The 18715-nt window shown below is 39.9% G+C and overlaps 1 protein-coding gene and 1 non-coding gene across 2 annotated transcripts; one reads left to right on the top strand and one right to left on the bottom strand.

Moving 5' to 3' along the window:
• Positions 1-1619: 1619 nt before the first annotated feature.
• LOC145063651 (uncharacterized) lies at positions 1620-2774 on the bottom strand. The gene has a single exon (XM_079011247.1). The coding sequence runs from the start codon at positions 2772-2774 to the stop codon at positions 1620-1622; it is 1155 nt and encodes a 384-aa protein (XP_078867373.1).
• Positions 2775-3844: 1070 nt separating this feature from the next.
• Positions 3845-3951, top strand: LOC145080754 (small nucleolar RNA R71). The gene has a single exon (XR_013695341.1). It is a non-coding gene; the product is annotated as a small nucleolar RNA R71 (small nucleolar RNA).
• The last annotated feature ends 14764 nt before the right edge of the window (positions 3952-18715 follow it).

Below are 18715 nucleotides of genomic sequence, written 5' to 3'. Positions count from 1 at the left end.
AATTTAGCAGCATCTTTAAAAATTGTGGGCCAATAAAACCCAATATCAAAAATCTTCCTAGCTGTGTAGTGTGCTCCATGTTGTCCTCCGGCGGGCCCGCTATGACAGCGTGCCAAGATTTCTTGACTTTCCTTCCCAAATACACATCTTCTTATCATTCCGTCTGTGTAGCTTCGGAAAAGATACGGCTCATCCCAAAAGTAGTACTTGATTTCTGAAAATAATATCTTCTTTTGTTGGCAGGTCAAGTCTTTTGGAATGTAATTGGTTGCTAAGTAGTTAGCTATATCCGCAAACCATGGCATTTCTCCGGATACTACTAAAAGATATTCATCGGGAAAATCGTCCCCAATCTTGTTTTCTTCCAACTCCTCCAAATACGGGTTTTCTAATCTTGACAAGTGGTCGGCAACTACATTTTCCATGCCCTTTTTATCGCGTATTTCAATGTCAAACTCTTGCAAAAGTAAGAACCAACATATCAATCGGGGCTTAGCATCTTGTTTAGTAAAAAGATACTTTAGGGCCGAATGGTTGGTAAAAACTATGGTCTTGGATAATACCAAATAAGGGCGGAACTTATCAAAAGCGTATACCACAACAAGTAGCTCCTTCTCGGTAATAGTGTAGTTTTCTTGAGTTGGGTTTAGTGTCTTGCTTGCATAGTAGATGGGCTGAAAATGCTTGTCAACTCTTTGTCCCAAAACAGCTCCCACAACATAATCACTTGCATCACACATTAGCTCGAAAGGAAGATTCCAATTTGGTGCTATCATGATAGGAGTAGTGGTTAATCTTTCCTTTAACAAATGAAACGCTTCATGACATTCCTTGGAAAAATAAAATGGGGCATCCTTCAAAAGTAATTGAGTCAAGGGCCTAGTAATCTTCGAAAAATATTTAATAAAGCGGCGATAAAATCCCGCATGGGCAAGAAAACTCCTTACCCCTTTTACATTAGTTGGAGGGGGTAGCTTAGCTATTGTGTCCACTTTTGCTCTATCCACTTCTATCCCTTTTCTTGAAACTTTATGACCCAATACAATACCTTATTTCACCATGAAGTGGCACTTTTCCTAATTAAGGACAAGGTTTGTCTTCTCACATCGAGCTAGCATCAAGTCCAAATTAGATAAGCAATCTTCAAAAGATGACCTGAATACTGAGAAATTATCCATGAAGACCTCCATAAACTTTTCGATAATATCATGAAAGATGGCCATCATGCACCTTTGGAAAGTGGCCGGTGCATTGCATAACCCAAAAGGCATGGGTTTATATGGAAATGTTCAACTCGGGCATGTAAAAGTTGTCTTCTCTTGGTCTTGGGGTTCTATTGGAATTTGAAAATACCCCGAAAACCCATCAAGAAAACAATAGTATAAATGGCCGGAGAGACTTTCGAGTATTTGGTCGATAAAGGGTAAAGGAAAGTGATCCTTGCATGTGGCATCATTTAGCTTTCTATAATCTATGCAAACACGGCACCCGGTTACCGTTGTTGTTGGAATTAATTCGTTATCCTCATTGACCACCACCGGTACCACTTGCATTAGGCTTACCCATGGGCTATCGGAGATTGAGTAAATGATTCCGGCATCGAGTAGTTTAACCACCTCCTATTTTACAACTTCTTGCATGTTCGGGTTAAGTCTTCTTTGGCATTGAACTACAGGTTTAGCTCCATCTTCTAAGTTAATCTTATGAGAACAATATGCTGTACTAATTCCTTTGATGTCGGTGATCTTCCATGCTATAGCACCTTGTCTCTTCCTCAATACACTCACAAGACTTTCTTTATCATGTTTGTCCAAATCAGCAGCTATAATTACAGGTTTTTGTTGGCCATCTTCAAGAAATGCGTACTCCAAGTGATCTGGTAGTGCCTTAAGTTCGATTTTCGTATTCTGAATGTTGAACACATCGAGTCCAGTGAGGGGACTCGTCGAGTCCTTCATAAAATCTGCGACTGATCGGGTTTCTTCGGATGGACCCATCGCTCCGGTCGAGGCTACTCGGCGAGTCAAATGTTCTACACTTCTGATTAGATCATTATACTTAGCTTCCTCGTGCAGTCTTTCTATTTCCAGCAGGTCTATTTCCACATCAAATTCTTCTTCATGTGTAACGGTGGACTTGTTTGAATCAACTTCATCCCATTCCTCCATCAATTCTTCCAACATGTCAACCGAAAATGCTGTGTCATCACTACTCCTTGGATGTTTCATGACTTGATCGACCCCAAAAGTGACTGATTCGTCTTCTACCCGAAGGGTAATTTTAGAATCTCGCATATCAACTATAGCACTTGTGGTGTTAAGAAAAGGTCTTCCAAGTATTATCTGGACTTGAGGATCCGCTTCCATGTCTAAAACTATGAAGTCCGCGGGAAACACAAACTTATCAACCTTCACCAATAGATATTCACATATTCCTCTTGGGAATGTAACTGTTTTATTTGCTAGTTGAATCGCCATTCGAATTGGCGTTGGCTCCGGAAGATCTAATTTCTTGAAAAACGAGTATGGCATGAGATTTACACTTGCCCCTGAATCAGCCAATGCATAAATGGTAGCCAAGTTCCCAAATTGGCAAGGTAATGTTAAGCTTCCCGAATCACCTTTCTTCTTAGGTAGTTTGTTCAACATGGCAAGTGAACAATTCTCATTTAGGACCACTTTCTTCACCTCTTCCATCTTCTTTCTATTAGTTAGAAGCTCCTTGAGAAATTTGGCATACTTCGGCATTTGTGCAACCGCCTCTATGAATGGCATATTAATCTAGAGAGCCTTTATGTGTTCCAGAAACTTCTGGTAGTCAACTTCATTTTTTTCTAGTCTAGCTCGAGCCGGAAAGGGAAGTGGAGGCTGATATGGCTTAACAAGAGACTGGTTTTTTTGTTCAGCTGGGGGACTCGTCGAGTCCATAACGTTGACTCGGCGAGTCGAGTCGGGATTCTGTGATTCTTCATGTTCTTCTTTATCCTCTTGCACCAGCTTAGGATTTTCTTGCTGAATAGGAGTCAGAGGGGTTATAATCTTCCTACTCCTAGTTGTCATAATATTTATATGTGCACCTTTCGGGTTTCTTTCGGTATTACTAGGAAGTCCACCTGGTCTTTTCTCATTCACTTGTTGTGGAAGTTACCCCAGCTGCTTTTCTATGTTGAGAATAGATGCTTGCTGATTCCTAAGCAAGGCTCGTTAATCTTTCATCATAAGTTGGTTTTCTGTCAACATATTTTGTTGATCTTTAAATGTAGCATTGGTATCAATGTGTCTTTTTCTCGGATGCGGCCACGAATCTTGTAAGCATGTCTTCCAAATCTGATTTCTTTTCGTGTACCGGTTCCTCCTTTTGATAAAAGCCTCTCTCCTTTTGCTTATACTTTTCGTCCCTTATCTTTTTGTACTCATGATATGGTAGCCATTCTTTCTTCGGTTTTCGCCAATTATCATCAAATCTATCACCACTTGAATAGCACACTTGTACCTTCCGGTTCCCATTCTCATCAAGATCACAGTCTTTTGTAAGGTGGGGACCTCTACAGTTTTCACATCCCACTCTAATAGCATGGATGGATTGGTCCATCTTAGTCATTCTTCAGTCCATGCTTTCCAATTTTGTTATCATTGCTGCCATGTCATCAGTGATAGAATTTACCGCCCCTCGAGTCAAGTCATTCCTTGGGTTATCGTATTCTCTCGAGTGCTTAGAGAATTCTTCAATTATTTCTTTGATCACCGGGGGTGCCTTCTTTGTGAGGGGTCCTTGCGAGTCAAGGAGATGCCTAGTTGTTACATTGACTCCATCATAGGAAATGGAGACTTCTTGTTGACTATTTAGATCATGATGTGGGCAGTTCCTTAGTAGGCCCTTGTATCTCTCCCAAGCCTCATAAAGTGACTCTCCAGCTTGTTGTTCAAAGTTGGCAATGACTTTCTTCAACTTGACTATCTTCAAAGGTGGGCAAAACTGGTCAATAAATTCTTCTTTCATCTTGGCCCATGTGGTGATGGATCCAGGAGGGAGTGATTTGAGCCAGTCTTTTGTAGCTCCTTTGAATGTGATGGGAAGCATACAGAGTAAAACAGTTTCGCGAGTTACATTTGGAACATTAAAGTAATCGGCTACATCGTTGACCTCGTCCAAATGTTTGTATGCGTCTTCGTGATCTTTCCCATAGATTGAAATCTAATTAAGTTGAGTAAGTATGTGGCCTTTGAATTCGAAAGTAGCTGTCACGGGAATCACGGGTTGTACGAGTCCTGGGCCCGTATCGTCATGTATCCTCTTCTTCTATTCACCCATAGGAACTTCAACGATGTTAGACATGGGGTTAGCTAATTCGCCTTCAAAGTCGCTTTCTACCTCGGTTTCGGATTCCTCCCTAGCTAATTCGCCTTCAAAGTCGCTTTCTTCCTCGGTTTCGGATTCCTCCCTTTCGGTTTCGTACTCGGTGTCCTCCTTCTTCGGGTCTTCATCCGCCACTAAAAAGAAGCTGGATTCTGCTACTTTCTTTCCCTTTTTCTTACTAAAGACAGCTTTTAGATTCTTCAACGGTGAATTCTTCGATGTTGTGGTTTCTCCTATGTTCCTGCCTTTGTTTTTCTTTAAGGTTGCTTCTGGGTCTTCAAGCAGTGAGATCAAAGGTGTACCTCCTCCACTGGTCATAAACGACTGTAAACAAAAAATAAAACACGCGTAAAAAGAACAAAAATAAAATAAAAACGAAACTGAGTTTCAGTGATGGACTCGTCGAGTATCTTTGATTGCACTCGGCGAGTTCACGGCTAAACTAAAAAAATTAACAAAAATTCTAACAAATTAGATAAACTTAAAACTAAACCTAATACCTAGACTATCAAAACAGTAACTTTGTGTAAGATTAGTCTCATAGAAAAGATCGATAACACTAGAGATTAGAATAAAATTTTGAACCGTTCCCCGGCAACGACGCCAAAAACTTGATGTGTGTTAAACTAACTAGTTTTAACCTACTTTTTATTTATGAATTTGACATACAAAAGGCAGTGGACCTGTCAATTGATAATATAAATTAGCAAGTAGGGTATCGAACTCAGGGAACGATTAGTCTAATTACTAGAATTATCTAAAACAATTAGTAAAATAGAGGGGTTTTCTCTAGTTTTGCATGACTAGAAACTTAACTAAAACTTAACTAACTAACTAACAGCTGAAAGCATGTAAATATCAACTAAATTCAATGATTAAAAGGGTTTCTATTTAGGTTTAACTCATTTACTCCTATGGTTAATTTTTATGGTAATGTAATGGATTAATTGTTATTTGGCTACCGAGTAAGGTGATTAGATTCACAGTCGTTATTACCAATCCTTAGAAAATAGATTAATTTAAGCAGTGATCAAGTGTTTAAACTAATAAATTCCCTAGTTTAATTATTTGGGTTAAATAAGACTTGTATAAATTGGTGATTCAATTAACCTCTTGATGATGGTGTACCACTCAAGCTCACACATTAATTTACCTATTCTCTAACTAATCCTAGTTTCATATTCATTATTCCTAGGCATATAGCAATGTGTTCACAATAATTATATGAGATAAGAAATTAAGAGATGTTCATGCAACTTAATTACTTAGCAATTAACAGAAAATAGTTATGGTTAATGCATAAGGGTCTTTAACAAGCTTATTTAACAAAATTCACCACATAACAATTAATAAAAATAGTAAATGAATCCATAGGAGCAAACTTGTCTACCCTAAACAGAAACTAACGAAATTAGTTCATGATTATAGTTGATAAAAGCCTAAAAACGAATTCAAACATGCTAGAGATAGTTCTATTCAAAGGTAAAGTGGAAAATTAAACTTAAGTTTCCTTATTCTTCTTAGATTTGAGGATTAGGGTTCTTCTCACGTTCTTCTGATCTCCAGCAGTCTCATTAGTCACCAAGTAAGTTTTCCAAAAGCCAGAGTGAGTCAATTCGGATTTGTGGCTTCTATTTATAGATATCTCAAAACAGAGGCTACTCGTCAAGTAGACAACCGACTCGGCAAGCCCCCTTGAGGAATCCGTATACGACAAGGACTCCACTTGTATCTTCGCGGATCTTTGTGGGTACTTGTCGAGTAGACGTCCCTACTCGCCGAGTAGCTTCAGGATTTTAGCATTTTTCTTCTTTCTTTAGTTCCCAAGTCTTTCGATCGTATCTCTTGCTTCCTTTTGCTTCCGAGCTTCCCATTTGGACGGAAAATACAATTTTAAGATTATTAAGTACCTTTTGTCCATAATATGTAAATAATTAGCTAATAAATGATGAAAATCTATACTAAATATATAGCTAAGTATATGTAACACTCGTGTTTCTAGCCTAGGCATTTATATTGAGTTGATAGTCTAGGTTAACTTTGTAACTCATTTTGAAGAAATGAAAAGGAGTTATGTGAATATTATGTGAATTATGTGTTTTATGCTTAATTATTAGGGCTTAATTAATTAAGAATAAAAATAAGCGTCAAAATTAAAGTGTGAGATAAGCCCGATATATTTACATAAAGTTTTAGTGGTCGAAACAAGGATTTCGGGGATATAAAGAATACCAAAATCCGAGTTATAACGAAGAAGTTATGACCTGTCGAAGTTTCGCGACAAAATCGACACGGTGCTGAATGTCGTAAAAAGTGAGTTTTTGATAAACTACTTTTTAGCCTTAGTAATCTAAACGAAATTTGTAGTATTCGCTAAACCGAGAAGTTCGATAAAAAGAACGCCCAAATCTGACTTCGTATGAGGAAGTTATGATTTTTCGAAGTTTCAGCGTAGCAGTAGACAACTAAAAACTCGAATTTTAGATCGAGCGATTTTTAGCCGACACAACCTAAACGATAATTGAAGGTCTCGTCATTAGGAGCACAACGGTAAAAAGTCTGACGAAAACGGACGTCGGATGAAGAAGTTATGAATTTTTAACGGATTTCCTGTCCCGGTCTGTTAAAAATAATAATATAAAAACTAAAGTCAAAATTAGCCGACGAAGTCTAAACGGAAGTTGTAGATCGTAATTTTAGCTACGCGTGCATATAAAGAACGTCAAAAACGGAGCTCGTATGTGAAAGTTATGGATTTTAGAAGTTTTGGCGCGAAAACCGAGAAATTTCGCATAGTCACAGTTGCCACGTCACCCTCGCTTAGAAAGTGACACGTGTCCTGCTGAGTCACCTGGCTGCTGAGTCATTAGGCTGCTGAGTCACTGAGGCTGCTGAGTCATGCGAGCCACGTGCCCTCTTCTGATTCGACCGAGGAGGAGGCCCAATCCGAAGCAGCCAGCTCCCCAGCCGAAGCTTCGCCCAGCTGCCACGTGTGTCCGAGCCTCGCATAGCCTAGCTCCGAGCCTCGCAGGTGCGCCAGCAAGCCGCGGTCCACTTAGAAGCCGACAGCGAGCCCTCGCATGTGCGAGCCATGCGAGCCATGTGCGAGACCCCCCCTGCGAAGCCTCTTAGCCGTCGGATCAGGAGACTTCTCAGCCGTTGGATCAAACTTCGGACCCTATAAATAGAAGGGTACCTGCGAGGGTTTCCGGTTACTTTTGGAATTTAACCATTTTTAGCCCCTTTCTCCATATTTTCTTCATCTTAACATCCCGCAAAGTCCCGATATCAATTGTAAAGCCCGGAATACCCCACGAAGTGCCCGAGAAGCCCGGAAAATTTATCTTTTCGGTTTCGAAGCCCGACTTTTGCAGAGCCCGGTTTCTCAATAAAACTCCCGGTTTTATTAGAAACGATCGTTTTAGGAAACGAATTGCTGCCCGATTTTCACCAAAATAAGTGAGTGTGTAGTTACTTTCAATTTACACATAGATATGAAGTATTTACCTTGAAATACGTGTTATGTGTAAATATGCTAATTGTTTATTCGAGGTGACTGTTGAATTGATGTTTTATACAAGTTTTAAACTGTATATGCTTTTTATCTACAAAATATGTTGGGTAGAACATGGGTAGATGAAATAGTTGATGTGTGTTAAAATGGTGAGAGGCCTCGATGTCGATGTTGTGTTGTTGTTGTAGTCATCTAGCGAAGTATAGATGATGACCACGGACTTTCTAGATAGTCCAGTGGAACACTAGCAGGTTCGCAACTTGTAGGTGTTGATGAATTAAATGTTCATTGGCGTACTTCATGCCCCTCATGGTTGCCTTAAGGACATGTATGGCTGAGGAAACCCCTTAGCAGTAGTGTCCATCCCGATGATAATCCTTAGGCTAGGTCCCTTGTGATAGGTGTTTAGGGACGTAAAGTGAGGACAACGGGAATGGGTAATCAGGGTTATTGTTGATTGGTGAACTTAATAAGTATATTATTATTGTGGGTTGAAAAACCTATATGCTCACCAGGCTCCCAAGCCTGACCCACTCAGTTTTATGATTACAGGTAGTGGACCCCGAGCATAGTCGGAGGATGACAAGAGATTTTTGGATTGTAGGCTAGTAGTTGTAAATAACTGTTGAAAGGCTTATAATGTCTTGTTTATGCTTTTGATCTGTATCGGAACATGACATCCCGAGGTTTTGATATATATATGGAAAATATATACCTTCTTAATGAAGGATTTTGATAAAACTTTTATCATATATTGTTTGGGGACCAATTCCGAAATATCTTATAAAAAGATTTCTCTGATTTTATTTTAAAAAGCATAAATTAAATCGGTCTTTTCTGGCCGAGAAATATGGGGATGTCACAGTTGGTATCAGAGCATTAGTTTAAGCGAACTAAGAAATTGTAGAATTTCTAGACTTGAACTTAGAATGCTAAGTGATGATTGTGAGATGAGTGTCTACCATATTTTAGACACGAGCACTAGTTTATTTTAGGGAAGATGCCTAAAATGCCCTTATGTGCTAAATGCTATGTGTTTTCCATGTGTGCCATTATTTGTTCGGATCTATGGTCTGTTGCCGACCGGATCTGGAAACCTTATGTGTGTAGGATTCTAAGTGTATGAATACGAGATTAGAACTAACATGTAAATGTTTCGGAGTGATAAGGGAATTGACATGTCTAACAAGGATAAAGACCTAAATTTCGCCTTATTCGGTATATAGATTGTAATGGCAAGAACTCGGAGTGGAGCTGGAAATGCAAACAGAAAGCAACAACCTCAACCTCCAGTGGTGGAACAGGTGCCTATAGTAGGAGCTGCACCCGAACCCATCACTATGGCTGGAGTACGAACTATGATTCAGGCCATGTTGGCTGAACAGAGGGAGGAATTGAGGCAAATGTTGCTGAACGACAGGGATGAACCTTCAGTTCCTGTTGAACAACGTGAACTAAATAACGATCGATCTGAAGAAGGGAACAATAGCAGATCGGTTGGTCATGGTGAACCGCTTGTGGTTGGGAGGAATAACCACGAGGGTAGAGCGGAGAGAAATGGGTGCAAGTATAAGGACTTTATGACTTGCAAGCCATCGACCTTCAATGGAAAAGAAGATCCTGTCGGAGTAATGGATTGGATCTCGGAAATGGAGTTGGCTTTCATGACTTGTGATTGCCAAGGCAATTTACAAACTACGTTTGCAGTACGTCAGTTCAGGGGTAGTGCTGCCCGTTGGTGGAGCACTTTGGGGAAAACCCTAAGCCCTAACGAGCCACTGCAATTAACTTGGGCAGAGTTCTTAGTGCACTTCAAGCGCAAGTACTGCTCGGCCCAAAACGTACTTGAGTTAGAAAACCAATTTCTAACGTTGCAGAAGGGGAGTATGACCGTTGACGAATATACAAATAACTTCACAGACAAAATGGAGTTTGCTTTGCGTATTGTCCCAGATGAGTTGGCAAAAATAGATAGGTACGCAAAGGGACTTCCATGGGAGTATGCGGTGCCAGTACGTCAGGCACTTACTTTGGAGGCAGCTATCTGGGCTGCCAAGTCTGTTGAAGATATGATAAAAGGGAGAGCCGCCAGCAAGGTTGAAGTTGGCGAAAAGCGAAAGTTTGAAGGAACTTCAGGTTCCAATAAAAAGAACAAATTCTCGAAGACTGGTTCGAGAAAGTTTGGAGGAGGAAGCGAAGCCAAGTGGTGTGACAAGTGTAAGAAGAAACATGCTGGGAAGTGCAACATGGAAGTCACTTGTTACAAATGTGGAAAGCCAGGGCATTATGCCAATGAATGCACCTTCAATAAGAACGTATGTTTTGGGTGCAATGAAGAAGGGCATATTTTGAGGGACTGCCCGAAGAAGAAGGACGCAGCAAAACCCAATCTACCACCAAAGCCGAAGGCGAGAGCCTTTCAGATGACCCTCGAAGCTGCGAAAGAAGAAGCCGATGTTGCTTCAGGTACCTTTCTCGTAAACGAATTGCCTGCCCAAATTTTGTTTGATTCTGGAGCCAATTACTCCTTTATATCGCATGAATTTGGTAGAAAGCTAGCTTTGCCTGTAGATATGCTAGTTAATGCTATAATAGTCGAGATTGCTAGTGGCAAGTTTGTACCTGTTAGCCATCGTATGAAAAACATCCTCATTGACTTGGATGGGAATAAGTTCCAAGAGGAATTATTGCCTATCGAGTTAAATGGATTCGACATAGTTTTAGGAATGGATTGGCTTAGCGCCAACGACGCAGAAATACTATGTAGAAAGAAGATAGTAAAAGTAAACCCGCTAGGGAAAGAGTCGTTTATGGTGTACGGAGACAAACGCAGAGTAAACTCTGGAATCATTTCCCTAATGAAAGCCAGAAAGTGTTTGGCCAAGGGATGTACATCATATCTAGCATTCGTGATCGATGCCAAGATGGAAAATAAGGAGGTGCAGAATATTCCGGTGGTGTGTGATTATCCGGAAGTCTTTCCCGAAGATCTTCCCGGATTGCCCCCTGATCGACAAGTAGAATTTCGTATCGACTTGTTTCCAGGAACGACGCCGATAGCGAAAGCACCTTATCGACTAGCGCCAACTGAAATGAAAGAACTTATGACACAACTTCAGGAGTTATTGGACAAAGGTTTTATTCGACCTAGTTCATCACCCTGGGGAGCCCCTGTGTTATTTGTAAAGAAGAAAGACGGAAGCATGAGAATGTGCATCGATTACAGAGAGCTGAACAAAGTGACGATAAAGAACAAGTACCCGTTGCCAAGGATCGATGACTTGTTCGACCAGTTGCAGGGTTCGAGCTATTTCTCGAAGATCGATCTTAGGTCAGGATACCATCAACTAAAGGTGAGAGAGCAGGACATCGAAAAGACTGCTTTTAGAACGAGATATGGACACTATGAATTTTTGGTTATGTCGTTCGGACTAACCAATGCCCCAGCAACTTTCATGGATTTGATGAATAGGGTTTGTAAACCATTCTTAGATAAATCCGTGATAGTATTCATAGATGATATCTTGATTTATTCGAAAAGCAAGCAGGAGCATGAAAAGCATCTGCGTGAAGTGCTAGAAGTCCTGAAAAAGGAGAAGCTGTATGCAAAGTTCTCCAAGTGTGAATTTTGGATTCAAGAAGTCCAATTTTTAGGTCATGTGGTTAACCAAGAAGGGATAATGGTCGACCCAACAAAGATTGAAGCTGTAATGAAGTGGGAACAACCAAAAAGTCCTACGGAGATTCAAAGCTTTTTAGGATTAGCTGGATATTACCGAAGGTTTATCCAAGGCTTTTCTTCGATTGCTACTCCATTAACAGCTTTGACCCACAAAGGAGCCACTTATTCTTGGAATGAGAAGCATAAGGAAGCCTTTGAGAAGTTGAAGAAGAGATTGTGTGAAGCACCGATTCTTTCATTGCCCGAAGGAGTTGATGACTTTGCAGTTTATAGCGATACATCCGGAGTTGGGTTAGGTTGTGTTCTGACCCAAAGGGATAAAGTGATCGCGTATGCATCGAGGCAATTGAAGGAGCATGAAAAGAACTACCCCACTCATGATTTGGAGTTGGCAGCGTAGTATTTGCCTTGAAGATATGGAGGCATTATCTTTATGGCACCAAGTGTAAACTTTTCACTGATCATAAGAGTCTCCAATATCTCTTTAATCAGAAGGAATTGAACATGAGGCAACGACGCTGGCTAGAGTTACTCAAGGACTACGACTGTGAGATACTTTACCACCCTGGTAAAGCAAATGTTGTTGCCGATGCTCTCAGTCGGAAGGTAAACCTTGAAAAGAAAAGGCCAAGAGCATTGAGAATTGAAGTTGTCTCGACAATTGTGGAAAGTATAAAGAAAGCTCAAGAGGAAGCTTTAGAGAAAAATGACCGAAAGGAAGAACGTTTGGGCAAAACGTTAGTGTTCGGTACAAACAACCAAGGGTTGAAGGTATTTCAAGATAGAATTTGGGTACCTAAGACGGGCGGAATAAGAGATCTTCTGATGGAAGAAGCTCACAAGACCATGTACTCAATTCATCCCGGCAGTACGAAAATGTATAGGGATCTAAAACCCTATTATTGGTGGCCGACGATGAAGCTCGATGTTGCTAAGTATGTGGACGAGTGTGTAACTTGTGCTAGGGTTAAGGCACAACATCAGAAACCGTATGGGAGTTTAGAACCTCTACCCGTACCCATGGGTAAATGGGAAGACGTCACCATGGATTTTGTAACTAAACTGCCCAGAACAAGGAACGGTCACGACATGATTTGGGTGGTCGTTGATCGCTTCACTAAGAGTGCGCATTTCATAGCGGCCAAAGAGAAATGGTCTATGGATAAACTTGCGAATTCTTACATGAAGGAAATTGTGAGGCTTCACGGTGTTCCTTTAACGATTGTGTCCGATCGTGACAGCCGTTTTACCTCAAGGTTTTGGAGGAGTCTACAAGAGGAATTGGGTACCAAGTTGTGTTTGAGTACAGCTTACCATCCGCAAACCGATGGTCAGAGCGAGCGAACGATTCAAACATTGGAGGATATGCTGAGAGCATGTACCCTAGAATTCCAAGGTAACTGGGATGAACACTTACATTTAGTAGAATTCTCCTATAATAATAGTTTCCACTCAAGCATTAAGATGGCACCTTATCACGCTTTGTATGGGGAGAAGTTTCGAACGCCATCATGTTGGCTGGAAGCTGGGGAAAAGCAGTTTATGGGACCTGAAATAGTCCATGAGACTGCTGAAAAGTTGAAAGTGATAAGGGAAAGGATGTTAGCTGCTCAAGATCGACAAAAGAGTTATGTTGACAAGAAAAGACGACCGATATCCTTCGATGTTGGAGATTCGGTTTTACTTAAAGTCTCGCCGTGGAAGGGACTTATAAGATTTGGGAAACGAGGGAAGTTGAGTCCAAGGTTTATTGGACCATTTAAAGTTCTTCAGAGGATCGGGAATCAAGCTTACAAGCTAGAATTACCGGAAGAACTAGAGGGTATTCATAACACCTTTCATGTGTATTATTTGAGAAAGTTCACAGGAGATGTGCCCGACATAATTCCGATTTCTAAGTTAAGGTTGGATGAAAACAAGAGGTTGATCGAAGAACCTGAGGCAATCGTTGACCGTAAGACTATGAAGTTACGACGCAAGATGGTCGATTTAGTTCTTGTACGCTAGAAACATACGAATGGACCAAATCTCACTTGGGAAACGGAGAGTGACATGATGAGTCGCTACCCGCAGTTGTTTGGTGATATGTGATTCTGGGGACGGAATCATCCTAAGAGGGAGAGAATTGTAACACTCGTGTTTCTAGTCTAGGCATTTATATTGAGTTGATAGTCTAGGTTAACCTTTGTAACTCATTTTGAAGAAATGAAAAGGAGTTATGTGAATATTATGTGAATTATGTGTTTTATGCTTAATTATTAGTGCTTAATTAATTAAGAATAAAAATAAGCGTCAAAATTAAAGTGTGAGATAAGCCCGATATATTTACATAAAGTTGTAGTGGTCGAAACAAGGATTTCGGGGATATAAAGAATACCAAAATCCGAGTTATAACGAAGAAGTTATGACCTGTCGAAGTTTCGCGACAAAACCGGCACGGTGCTGAATGTCGTAAAAAGTGAGTTTTTGATAAACTACTTTTTAGCCTTAGTAATCTAAACGGAAGTTGTAGTATTCGTTAAACCGAGAAGTTCGATAAAAAGAACGCCAAAATCTGACTTCGTATGAGGAAGTTATGATTTTTCGAAGTTTCAGCGTAGCAGTAGACAGCTAAAAACTCGAATTTTAGATCGAGTGATTTTTAGCCGACACAACCTAAACGATAATTGAAGGTCTCGTCATTAGGAGCACAACGGTAAAAAGTCTGACGAAAACGGACGTCGGATGAAGAAGTTATGAATTTTTAACGGATTTCCTGTCCCGGTCTGTTAAAAATAATAATATAAAAATTAAAGTCAAAATTAGCCGACGAAGTCTAAACGGAAGTTGTAGATCGTAATTTTAGCTACGCGTGCATATAAAGAACGTCAAAAACGGAGCTCGTATGTGAAAGTTATGGATTTTAGAAGTTTTGGCGCGAAAACCGAGAAATTTCGCATAGTCACAATTGCCACGTCACCCTCGCTTAGAAAGTGACACGTGTCCTGCTGAGTCACCTGGCTGCTGAGTCATTAGGCTGCTGAGTCACCGAGGCTGCTGAGTCATGCGAGCCACGTGCCCTCTTCTGATTCGACCGAGGAGGAGGCCCAATCCGAAGCAGCCAGCTCCCCAGCCGAAGCTTCGCCCAGCTGCCACGTGTGTCCGAGCCTCGCAGGTGCGCCAGCAAGCCGCGGTCCACTTAGAAGCCGACAGCGAGCCCTCGCATGTGCGAGCCATGCGAGCCATGTGCGAGACCCCCCCTGCGAAGCCTCTTAGCCGTCGAATCAGGAGACTTCTCAGCCGTTGGATCAAACTTCGGACCCTATAAATAGAAGGGTACCTGCGAGGGTTTCCGGTTACTTTTGGAATTTAGCCATTTTTAGCCCCTCTCTCCATATTTTCTTCATCTTAACATCCCGCAAAGCCCCGGTATCAATTGTAAAGCCCGAAATACCCCACGAAGTGCCCGAGAAGCCCGGAAAATTTATCTTTTCGGTTTCGAAGCCCGACTTTTGCAGAGCCCGGTTTCTCAATAAAACTACCAGTTTTATTAGAAACGATCGTTTTAGGAAACGAATTGCTACCCGATTTTCACCAAAATAAGTGAGTGTGTAGTTACTTTCAATTTACACATAGATATGAAGTATTTACCTTGAAATACGTGTTATGTGTAAATATGCTAATTGTTTATTCGAGGTGACTGTTGAATTGATGTTTTATACAAGTTTTAAACTGTATATGCTTTTTATCTACAAAATATGTTGGGTAGAACATGGGTAGATGAAATAGTTGATGTGTGTTAAAATGGTGAGAGGCCTCGATGTCGATGTTGTGTTGTTGTTGTAGTCATCTAGCGAAGTATAGATGACGACCACGGACTTTCTAGATAGTCTAGTGGAACACTAGCAGGTTCACAACTTGTAGGTGTTGATGAATTAAATGTTCATTGGCGTACTTCATCCCCCTCATGGTTGCCTTAAGGACATGTATGGTTGAGGAAACCCCTTAGCAGTAGTGTCCATCCCGATGATAATCCTTAGGCTAGGTCCCTTGTGATAGGTGTTTAGGGACGTAAAGTGAGGACAACGGGAATGGGTAATCAGGGTTCTTGTTGATTGGTGAACTTAATAAGTATCTTATTATTGTGGGTTGAAAACCCTATATGCTCACCAGGCTCCCAAGCCTGACCCACTCAGTTTTATGATTACAGGTAGTGGACCCCGTGCATAGTCGGAGGATGACAAGAGATTTTTGGATTATAGGCTAGTAGTTGTAAATAACTGTTGAAAGGCTTATAATGTCTTGTTTATGCTTTTGATCTGTATCGGAACATGACATCCCGAGGTTTTGATATATATATGGAAAATATATACCTTCTTAATGAAGGATTTTGATAAAACTTTTATCATATATTGTTTGGGGACCAATTCCGAAATATCTTATAAAAAGATTTCTCTGATTTTATTTTAAAAAGCATAAATTAAATCGGTCTTTTCTGGCCGAGAAATATGGGGATGTCACAGTATGCACATATCAACTGTCCGTCCCAGATTAGTGTGCCAGTTAACCACACGCACTCTACTATCTACTTAACAAGGTGCAAAGTGCAATTTAATGGGATAGCATCATATTCACATTTTTCCTAAAGTAACTAAGATTAGGAATTTAATAAAAGTTTAGTTACTTTATAATTATCATCATACTTATAATGAGAATTAGTGTCCTATCCTACCCGTTCGGCTAACAACCCTCCACTAGTCAAGGAAGCGGTGGGTGAGAGTGGACACCCATTAAACGACTGTTTTATAGGAAGTAACTTTATACCCCCTTATAGACTGGCTTCGTGAATGAGGCCTACTAACGGTAACACTTACTTACTCTTATACATATGTATAAATATTAACTTTTAATATTCTAATAGTACAAGGGTTGAATTTTAACTTTTAAAACTCTAGGGTTAGGAATTACAATATTCATAAGTGAGACTTTACAAATTTCAAAACTTGAGGGCAAGTTTTGAACTATTCAAAAACTTTTGGTTTCCATAACTTATGAGTTTAAAGTGGCTTTTATGAAAAACTTTTCATGTTCCATAACTTGAGGACAAGTTATGGAAGACTTTAAAACATTTAAAAATGAGACTTTTCATTTTCATAAGTTATGGAAATTTATGAGTCATAAAATTCATGAATGAGACTTTTCATATAACTTGAGGACAAGTTACAAAGCTAATATCAAGAATAATTTATATCAATCTTTGACTAATAACAATTATCATATAACTTTCTATTGATCTAATCTAACTCACAGCAAGACAATTCATATCAAATATTACTAATAATCATCCTATTATCTTAATATTTGACAATTGTCTTTTAAATGGATGAGGATCATCATTACCAATTCAGAAATACATATTTTATGATAACAAAACAGTTTGTAGTAATGGTCCTTTCCATTTCTAGCCAAAAACTCGAATTCTGCAAACAGGGGCACCAACTCGACAAGTTCATGAACTGGACTCGCCGAGTTCAAGGTTTACTGAGTGGACTCATCGAGTCTGTGTATGGACTCGGCGAGTTTAGCTGTCAGACTAAAGAAAAATCGGTTTTCCAGCTTTGAGAAATTAGCCATGCATCAAATATAATAGAAAACAACCCATGGCTCTGATACCACTATTGTGTTTTGTATACTACAACATCCTATGGTGCACATACAACCCTAAAAGCTTGGGATCTATGTTTTCTCTTATTATACATGTAATATTGTTTCCAAAGCTTTAAGACTACAACTAGCATACAATTGACATAAACATCATAGAAATGAGTTATAGAATTACCTCTTTGTTATAGCTTGTAGTTTTGGCCTTTAAGAACTTAGTGCCCCAAGTGTGACACCTCAAATGGTTCACAACACATCTTGGACAAAGGATGACTTCTGAGAGAATATTCTTACACCAAAAATTTCCTCATATGAACTCCAAGAACATTAGGTCATGATTTTAGATATGAGGTGTTCTATATATATGTTAGGAATCCAAGAGTCATGGGTAAACCCTAATCTATACAATTTGGGTTATGATCCATGTCTCATGTGGGCTAACTCTTAGTCCATCATGTATCATAAACCCAAAATGTATAACTAACTTACAAAATTAGTCCCCATTAATTTAATTAGTCTCTTTTGATCACTAAATTAATTCCAAATTAATTCTTGATCAACTCTAATTCAATCATATGATTTCATATTAATATATTAGAACTTATAATATATTAATAAATCATAAATAACCTCTTCTCAAAAGTCCATCCTATCAAATTGTCCTGGTGATATGCAACCCAAATGGACCATGCTACTCTCGGGTCAAGTACATCCTAATAATAGTTATGGGCATAAACACCTAATCCAACATATATGTCTGACAGGGTAGGTCAAGCACCCTAGATATGATTGAAATGGGTAGGTCGGGCACCCCATATATACCTGACAGGGTAGGTTGAGCACCACAGATATGCTTGACATGGGTAGGTCGGGCACCCCAGATATGCATGTCAGGGTAGGTCGAGCACCCCAGATATGCTTGACATGGGTAGGTCGGGCACCCCAAATATGCCTGGCAGTATGTGGTTATGTGGTATGCTGGGGGGACTCACTAAGCTTCATGCTTACGGTTTTCAGTTTTGGTTTCAGGTACATCGTTTTCATAGGAAAGTAGTCGGCATGATCGCAGCGCATCACACTATGTTTTTCCACACATGAGACCTTTAGGATTATACTCTGATATTGTTTCATTATGGCATGTTTTGATCATTGACATACTGGTTTTGATATGGGATGACACGATGAATGTTTTTATACTATTAGTTTAATAATAACTTAATTAAAAATGAAATTTTTGGTCTTAAATTTTGAGGATGTTTCAAGTTGGCATCAGAACCTTGGTTTGACGGATTCAAACAGACCTTCAGGGGTGTCTGGACTCAAATCGAAGGTTTGGAAGTTTTTACAAAGAAAATAATTTTTCAAAAATTAAAATAAAGAGTTTTGAGAAAGAATAAGGTGCGTGATGCGTGCGATCGGCCGAGCTCAAGTAAGTTTTACCCAAACTACATGCTAGATTAGGGCTAAGGATCTAGGAAGAATGCATTATATGCCTATTATATATGTATGAGAACTGCATGCTA

The sequence above is a fragment of the Lactuca serriola genome, chromosome 1, assembly GCF_051521515.1.
Source record: "Lactuca serriola cultivar US96UC23 chromosome 1, Lser_US96UC23_V15, whole genome shotgun sequence".
Classification (NCBI taxonomy): Eukaryota; Viridiplantae; Streptophyta; class Magnoliopsida; order Asterales; family Asteraceae; genus Lactuca; species Lactuca serriola.
This window is presented reverse-complemented; position numbering and strand designations above follow the sequence as displayed.